The sequence below is a fragment of the Gavialis gangeticus genome, unplaced genomic scaffold (assembly GCF_001723915.1).
Source record: "Gavialis gangeticus isolate Ggan-Ray unplaced genomic scaffold, GavGan_comp1, whole genome shotgun sequence".
NCBI lineage: Eukaryota > Metazoa > Chordata > Crocodylia > Gavialidae > Gavialis > Gavialis gangeticus.
The window spans coordinates 26,393,935-26,402,895 of record NW_017729026.1 but is presented as its reverse complement, the minus strand read 5'-3'; the positions used below and the strand labels follow the sequence as shown (position 1 = coordinate 26,402,895).

At 39.1% G+C, this 8,961-nt stretch overlaps 1 protein-coding gene across 1 annotated transcript in view; it reads right to left on the bottom strand.

Moving 5' to 3' along the window:
- The window catches only part of REV3L (REV3 like, DNA directed polymerase zeta catalytic subunit), a gene marked incomplete at its 5' end in the record, with an annotated part of 167,150 nt that overhangs the window by 91,512 nt on the left and 66,677 nt on the right, over positions 1-8,961 (bottom strand). Inside the window, 3 exons of the mRNA XM_019520079.1 lie at positions 1,000-1,111; positions 3,761-3,953; positions 7,338-7,463. Coding sequence (XP_019375624.1) covers positions 1,000-1,111; positions 3,761-3,953; positions 7,338-7,463 — 431 coding nt within the window. The remainder of the gene's footprint in view (positions 1-999; positions 1,112-3,760; positions 3,954-7,337; positions 7,464-8,961) is intronic.

Genomic DNA, 8,961 nt, shown 5'->3' with positions numbered 1-8,961 from the left:
TTTTTTTTTTTTTTCCTTTTTCTTTTTTTTTTTTTTTTTTTTAAAGTTGCTTGCTAATTCTAGCAGTTTTCCAAAGCCAGATGGAGCACCAGATTTCCAAGAAAGAAAAATAAAATTTGTTTCCTTACCTGTACTTTTATCTTCTCTGAACATGGATCTGCTGCTCTGTCGGGACCCACCCTGAGCTGGTTGCTCTCAGCAACTTTTGTTATTCTGGCTTCACGGGGTTGGTCCATGTCATTCATCAGAGGTTTTCTGGTTGGAGAGAGAGAGAATTGCAAATGTACTCTGCCTAGTACACACCTTTTTCTTGAAACTGTATTCCAGCCGGTTGAGTCAGGGTTTAGTGTTTATTTTTCCTTTTAAATTTAGGACTTCACACTTTTGGCAGTTAGGCCTGTGGAGATGTGCCTGCAGTTCCATAGGAGCACCACCAGAGGGTGCTGTAAAATAGGCCTTCAAGACTTGGAAGAACTGAGGGGGAGAACAGGGGTGTGAAAAAACACCCCAGAAGTTTCCAAGCCAGATAGACCCCCATTCAGAGAAGACAAGCTTATAAGTAAAGAAACTAGTTATCTACTGATTTACTCAATTTTCCTACGAGGTTGTATGTGAAGTTTTTTTTGACACAGAACAACTACAAAAATTCCTTCCCATCTGCGGGTTTTTCTATAGTTTTCATCACTGCAAGAGATTAAGACTAAGAAATGTGAACTAGACATTGGGATGATTAGGAAAGTTTATAAAATTACAAGATTATTGATGCACGTTAGTTTGGATGCTTTAATTTAACTAAGAGGATCTTAAGATGCCTGCTTTCAGTGGAAAGAAAAGCAGAGATGTTTTTATTCAAAAGACCACCATTCTTGTCCATTCTAGAAATGAGCCTTTGAGGGAAAACAACAGCAATCAATATTTAAGAGACTGTAAGAGGATGAAGGAACTAAAATCTGCCGTACCATGCCTGAAAAATAAAAGCACAACAGACAGATAAGCTACCTTTTTACAATATTCACTACTTCCTGGAAAAGAGTTCTCTCATCAGTAGTGTAAGTGACTTCTAGTCCTGTAACTCCAGATCTTGCGAGCAAGGGGGCCTGGACTCTGCTACCTAGAAAGCAAGTGAAATACCATTAAATTTTAGAATAAATTCCACATCTCCAGTTGACCTCTCCTTTAAACTAAAATGCAATACAAATTCCATTAAATGAGAAAAGCATTTACAATTTTTTGTCCTCAAAAAGTACCTCTATAGGCACAAGATTTCTTGGATTTTGCTTTCCAAGTCTTTCAACCACAAAGGAAGAATTTTCTAGAAATTCTCAAAGATTAACAAATGTCAACAATTTGTGGCCACAAACCGCAGGCTAAGAGATCTATATTTGAAGAAAAATGTTAAAAATGCTGTGTGAGAGCTTAGCATTTAATATTTTCATGCAAAATGTTTATTTTAATGGGATTCATTCAACTAGTTGAAAGCAGTTCTTTCCAATGTGTTTCGAAGACTAAAAGCACTATATAATGGTTTGGTAAAAAAAAAATCTCACTGATTGATAAGAAATAAAATAGCCAATTATAATGGCCTTTTCTACATAAAAAGATTAGCGTGCAGCAACCTCGTGCAAATTTACAATGCATCAGCTATGCCACATTAACTCTCCATATAGACACACACATATGCGTCTGCATAGGGAATTAAAACAGAATAGCTAGTATGTTGTAAATTCAGATGCAAGCTTACTGAGCACTAACTTCTCTATATGAAAAAGTCCTAGGAGAAGAAATGTAAGAGAAAAAACTAGTATTCTATATACAGTCCTTTATAAAATAGATTGCAACAGCTCTGATCAAGACAATGATACCAAGTTTTCAATGGATCTGGATCTAAGATGAATGTGTCAGACTAGAATATACACATGCAAATCATTTAGATAAAGAGGTACAATTTTACTACATACCAGCTGCTCTGTGCTAACTGCCTGTGGATGTACTCTTTCCCTATGGAAAGTGGAAGCTAAACAGTGATAATATTCCCCTCTTTCACTGAGGGCTAATTAACCATGGTTTAACTTCCACTTACTCTGGAGCAAGAGTGCACACAAGCGGTTACACTGGAGCGCATGATCGATAGTAAAACCCTGCTTCCTTTTACCCTTAAGTAAATTGCCATGTGATGATACCTTTAGACTGCTTCAACTCAAGGTAGTATAATTATCAAAATTACTTTAAAAAAATGCCAAACTTTAAAATGCAATAGTATAATAAAAGAGATGGCCCATAATCTAAAATATTGAGTATACACCAATAAGAGGAATAAATACTATTACAACATTTACATAAAATATTTCACTTTACTGGTAAAATCTTCTGCAGATCAGGACCTCTGTTTTGTTTTTTTAAACATACTACCAGATTTACTTAAAATGTTTTCTTCATAATTTATCACAGCAGCTTCTGAGGAGCCATAAGACTCCAAAACCGTGGCAAATCTCATTTAGCAACATAATGACTGTAATTACAGTATTCAGAAAAATGTTAACATAGAAACAAATACCAAAATAAACTACATTAAAAGTAATATTAAGGACTTAGGCTAACCCCATAAAATTCCTACAAGTTGACAAAGAAACAGCGGTAGGATGGAACTTTTGCCTTAAAATGAATCTTTTTTGGAAGGTTTTTGGCAGCATTTTTAATTTTAGACAGTATTTTGTGGTTTAGTATACTTATATAATGCTACTTTTTAATTCTGTGGAACAAACCTAAAAAAAAGCCTTTTTTAAATAGCCTAAACCAGTGGTACTCAACCTTTAACAGCTGGAGAGCCACTTCTTTATTTAGACAATATCGTAGCGCACCTAAATTCAAGTACCAACATTGTGATCAACATGATGTTACCTCAATGTGTAATGATGCTGCATCATCACATATTGACACATCATGATATGACATCATCAACCCCTCTCCCAACAGCACTCTCTCTCTTTATCCCCTCCTAGCTGCTGGGAAGAAGGGGTTGGGGGAGGGCATGTCTTTTCCCATTCTGCCCCCCAGCTGCTGGGTGGGAGGTGATCTCTACTCTTACCTGTGGGGGGGTCCCAGCAGCTCCTTTTCTTCCCCCCTATGGAAGGGGGGGAACTTCAGCGACTCCCACACTGCTGGTCCATTTGCTCAGTGCTCCCCGTGCTGCCTGATAGAGTGGAGCGCCGATCAGACGCCTACATTGCGAGAGCCGCCTGTAGGGCCATGAAGAGCCACATCCGGCTCTAGAGCCACAGGTTGAGTATCACTGGTCTAAACAAAGCCAAAAAGGTACAATACAATAAGGGCCCCCGTTTAGATCCTAAAAGGATCAGATAAAAACCACAAAAAAAACCCTTAAGCAAAATATTAAAAACATACTGTCTTGATTTAACATTTTCTATTTGCAGCTACCAGCAATTTGAATAGGAGACTATTGTAAGTTTTCCTCTTTACACTTTTAGAACCTGCAGGGGCTTGTCCTGAATGTGCATAAACATAGGTAACTGCATACCTTCATCATATCTGTGGTTTATAGCCCCTGCAATGGTTCACATGAAGATATAAGCAGGAAAACTATCTAGGCTTAATAAGGCCAATCACCCAACAGTCACAAGAGGAATTAAATGAGCTAACATAATATTATGTTTGACCATACTGCTTATTAATCACTGATTATTAGCAAATAAATATTTTCATAAAATGCTCTAAGAAAAAAAAGGAAAAAAGATATAAGAACCTTGGCTTGAGATTGTTCTGTCTTTATCAATCACTATAGCTCCAGTGATTTCTTTTTTATCAGTATTTGGCAGTGCTGTGTCAGATGAGATGCAGTAGAATAAAGCACAGATAGGATCAAATTCAGGATCTGGCTCCAAGTCCCGTCTAGGTCGAGCATGCAACTCCATACTGATGAGTGTAAGGTTTTGGACCTACATAAAAAAAAACAGGTAAAAATATGGTTTGGGTATCTCCTCAAATAACTTTTAACAAGCTATTTATTATTAACTAACTTGTATTAACAACAAGGGCCTCATATAAAGTATATAAATTGCTGGCATATCCCAGGTAAATATCAACAAAACTTACTAATACTGTCTTTTTGGATGTCACACATTTGCAAAAATATTAGTTTTATTGGGCAAGGTTATCAGAGACCTACTATATTTTTAACTGCACTCATTTGAAATGATTAATACTGAATGTTTATTCTCTGTTCAGGTATTACCCCTTGCTCTAGGACAGGGATAGGCAACGTTTTTTGGCCAGAGTGCCGAAAAAACCACAATGTCTATCTTGGAAGGTGCCGACCTGCCAGAACCTGGAGCAGCTGTTTGCAGCCTCCCAGCTGCAGCCGGCCCATGGAGCCCAGTCTGCTTGCAGTAGGGTTTGCAGCCTCCCAGCTGCCTGCTGAGAGCAGCCTGGGCTCTGTGGCTGGCAGCAGCTGCTTAGAATCCAGGCTGGTGGTGGTGTGCTGACCAAAATGGCCTTGTGTGCCATGCTCGGCACACGTGCCAGGGATTGCTGACCCCTGACTTAGAAGTTGAAAACAGGGGAAAAGTCTACTTGTCCTTTTCTAGAGTGTAAAATAGGAAAGACCTAGAATATTTTAAAGACCACTCCACTTTCCTTAGTACATAGGAAAGCATGGGAAAAAGGTAGACATTTCAAGTAGTTCAAACTGAGTTTGCTTGTTTAAAGTTTAAGGCTTGGTTTCTCAACGTTTTTAGACTCAAGGCACCACTCAGAAAATACTAGCTCTTTGTTTTTGCTCATTTTTTGACTACAGAAAATAATAAAGTAATTTTTCTGTTGCAAGCGTCACAAATATAAAAGGTCAGGACATATTTAACACTATGGATTCCTACTTGAAGAAATGTTTTGGTTTATCTTGTGAAACACGTTCATATACCTAACAGTACTAACAGAGTGGCACCCTGCAGCACCCTTGCTCTCAGGGCACCAAGGTTGAGAAATACTGGTTTAAGGGTAGAAACTGGGCCTGAAAGAATCAGAAGACTGGAAGTGAACCCAAGCATGCATGAATAGATAAAGATGAATAAGAGGAGTGTTGAAAGTGGGATACACGGTGGGGGTAGACAGTAAGGTAGGAGAGGCTGGAGGTGCAGAAAGATGCCCTCTCCAACCACATTCCTTTTTTTCCTTCCTTAACAAATTTGAAATTAATTGAGCAGATCAGATTTCTCAGCATTTAGAAACTGTTACAGTAATGTATACAAAGCTACAATATAATCAACTATATTTTCAGTCTGTCAGCAGACTCAGGAACAACTTTCTTAAAACCTCAAAAAAAATTAAAAGAAAAGCTTACATTTAGCTACAACTGGTTATAGTTCTACCAGTCATTATCATACTGTTGACAAACCACACTGTGCAGCAGTCTTGTTACAGACTTGCTTTTGTGGTCCTGTTTCATGCACCGTAAGTCAGTCAAACTGGATATACCAAGCTTTTTCATTAAAAAGGTATAAAACACTGAATCATAAAGATGCATTAATAATATTTTTGGACATATTCTGAATCCTCAGTATTTTATCTATTTTATTGGGATCTAAATATGTAATAAATTATCATTCTGAAAAGCAAACCTGTTTTAAATACAAATTTTAACCTGATTAAATCATTTTAGTAGTGACATCTGTCAGGGGTACTCATTTTTCCCCCCACAGAATCATAGGGTTGGAAAGGACCTCAGGAAGTCATCGAATCCAATAACACAGCTCAAGGGAGGATTACCCCCAACTAAAATCACCTTGGTAAAGCGTCCGTCTAACCTGCTCTTAAAACTATGGATATTCCACAACCTCTCTGGGTAGCCCTAACCAGCCTCACAGTGAGAAAGATCTTCCTTATATGAAAAAAAAATAAATGTCTGTTGTTTCAGTTTAAGACCACTGCTCCTTTCCATGTCTCCTGTGGCCACAGAGAAGTCTGTCTTACCTGGCCCTTGGAGCGGTCTCATTTGGTCCATAGTGTTGCCCATGGGTCTGGAAATGTTGTATCAGTGGAATAAGGGGCAGCATTAACTGCAGCCTTGTGCACTGATTTGAGCCCTCAAACCAGCGCTGTGCAACTCATCATGGCCTGTGGGGCTGGACAAGTTGGGCACCACTGGTCTATCTCCGCCCCTCCATATAACCACCCTTCAATATTTTGACTTATCAACCCCCTCCCACACTGACTCTTCTCTTTTCCAGACTACATAATCCTAGTTCTTTCAGCCTTTCATCTTAAGTCATGTTTCTCCAGCCTCTAATAATTTGTCACTCTCCCCTAGACTCTTTTCAATCAGTCGACATACATCTTGAAATGCTGGGCCCAAAACTGGAAACAGTACTCCAGCTGAGGTCTAACCAATGTCAGAGAGAGAGGAAAAAATTACTTCCCTTGATTTGCAAACACCACGTTAACACAACCCAGTAAGTTGTTTGTTTTTTTTTCTTTTTTACAACACGAGTACCCTGGAGGCTCATATTGATCTTATGGTCCACTGCAACTCTCACAGGTCCTTTCCTGCAGCCTTGCTAGTCATTCCCCAGTCTGATTTGTGCATGCAGGCCTTTGCACTCATCCTTGTTTAATTTAATGTGATTTTTGTCATGAGGTAACCTCCCCCCCACACCAAAAAACCCCGCTTAAGGTAAAAATTCCAAAATGTCTTTTTTTTAAAATTTTATTTACCACTGTCACAGGTAACATCTAATTATTAAGATTGAAAGATAACATCGTTTTTGCTCACTTTTCAGTTTGTTCAGGTCACTGCATTTACCAGCCTTTGAAGTTAATCAGTTTCCCCTTGTTTTTGTCTTGCATAATGTAATAAAAAGCAAACAAAGCAAACTACTCAAATCAGTAAGGATGGTATTAGCTCTACTTCAAATTGACTAATTCATTTCTGAACTAGCTGGATTTTAAAGTTAGGAATTCTTTAACCTTCATGCTTTAGTTCCATCTTCTGTAAAAGGGGGATATACTTACTTTTCCAATAAAGTGAAATACTCAATTTCCCAATTAAGGAGTTCATGCTAACACAGTAAATAAACCAGAAAGTTATTCCAAAAAAAGGTGCTGTGAAATGTATTTCAGTATATTACTGAAAGAAGGAGCTTTGAGAGCCTCAGATATAAGCAATATAGCCATTTCCTTAGAAGTCAGACATACCAAACCCTGATGAATAAGAATAGATTTCAGCATCTTTTTCTTTACAAACTCAGCCCATTTCATAAAATTATAAAAGTAGTCCAGTTAAAGATAAACAGAATAAATTAAAGTAATGCATTGTTGCAGCAAGTTACCTCATGTAATGTTTTTGCTTCCTGCAGATTTTGCACACTGACTTTAAAACCGTAAGAGTTGTTTAAAGATGGTCCTTCAATCTGAGAAGTTTGTTTCTTTGGGGCACTAAGGAGAGCAAACTGATTCTGTCCAAAGAAATGCATACAACAAAAAGATGAAAGTGGCTGTAGTTTTCATTTTTCAAAATACTGCTTACATATTTGGCAAACAGAAGTAAAAAGGTACTGTTTTTCAATTACAAACAAACTTCCATTTACAATATTTTCTTGTGCTCATTTCCTGTGGAAGAGCTACTGCTGTATCAAACTCCTTTTCAGTTCTAATTTCAATGAAAATACAGTAACTTAGCAAGCTGTAAAGAAATGGCAGATGCCTCACACAGAATCAGGCACAAGTTAAACATGCTGAACTCCAGGACCAAAGTCTAAAGCAACAGAATTACATAACTGTCTTTAAATAGGAGGTATATACATTTAACATACATTCACCTTGGCTTTCTTACAAACTTGATGGTAAAAGAACAAAACACAAATCTGTATGTACTTTTGTACCTTATCAGGACAGCACAGAGGGCCCCTGGTGGATATTCCATTTCTCAGGTGATTTGCCAAGTTTCACGCATTAAGTAGCAATATGCCAGATAGTCAAGCAATTGATTGTATGATGAAAAGGACAAACCCACCTCAAATAAGTCACTCATTTATTGTGAAACTTCTGTGGCAGGCATGCACTGCATGTTAATTTGAACAGTTACCATGTTACTTAGACCTTATAGTATCCCACAGCTCTGCTCTTCCTACCTCCCCTCCCACCAAGGGCAGTAAATAGGCCACAGAGTTATTCCACACTGTAGCAAGTGCTTGTCCCATGGGTGGTCGCGATGCGCCCTGGTGGCTGCTCAGCCCTTGCTAACCTGGCTCCCTTTGGGCACTCTCTCCCTTACTCACTCACCATGCTGTGATGTTATTAACTTCTGAGGAAAAGGGAAGCTAACCCAGGGCTTCCCAAGCCTGGTCTTACTCTTACCACCATAGGTACCTACAGTCATTGCCTTAAGGGCTAATTACGTGGGCTCCATCCTGTGCCCCAGTAGCCAGTCCCATGCCTCGCAGATAATATGCTAACACGTGCCCGGTCTGGGCTACAAGCCTTGCCCCTCCTGTGCTATGGTCTCTTTGGCCCACCCAGTCCCTGGCAGTGGCCCCTGACTTTTGGTTTCCCTAGACCAGGGGTTGGCAATTATTTTGGCTGGAGTGCTGCTTAACGAGTTTGGGCGAGCAGTTGATAGCCACAAGGGTAGCCCCACCCCTTGAAAGGTGCCCTGCCCCCTAGTTGCCATCTTGAGACCAGAATTCTCCCCTGAACCCCTGACCTTTGCCACCAGCAGTCCTACCCCCCACCCTCCCCTCCCCAGGTTCCCCTGAAATACTCTTTTTGGGAGGGGAGGGTTGTCAACCTGGAATCAGAAAAAAACAAATCATGCACTAAAAATCAAATGCCTACTATGTTTTAATTTTATTACAAAAAATACTTTTGTCAGGATTTGTGTACTGTATATAGAAGTGACTGCATAATAATTAAAAAAATAAAGTCTTACTCCTGTATATTGTGTGTATGGAGGGG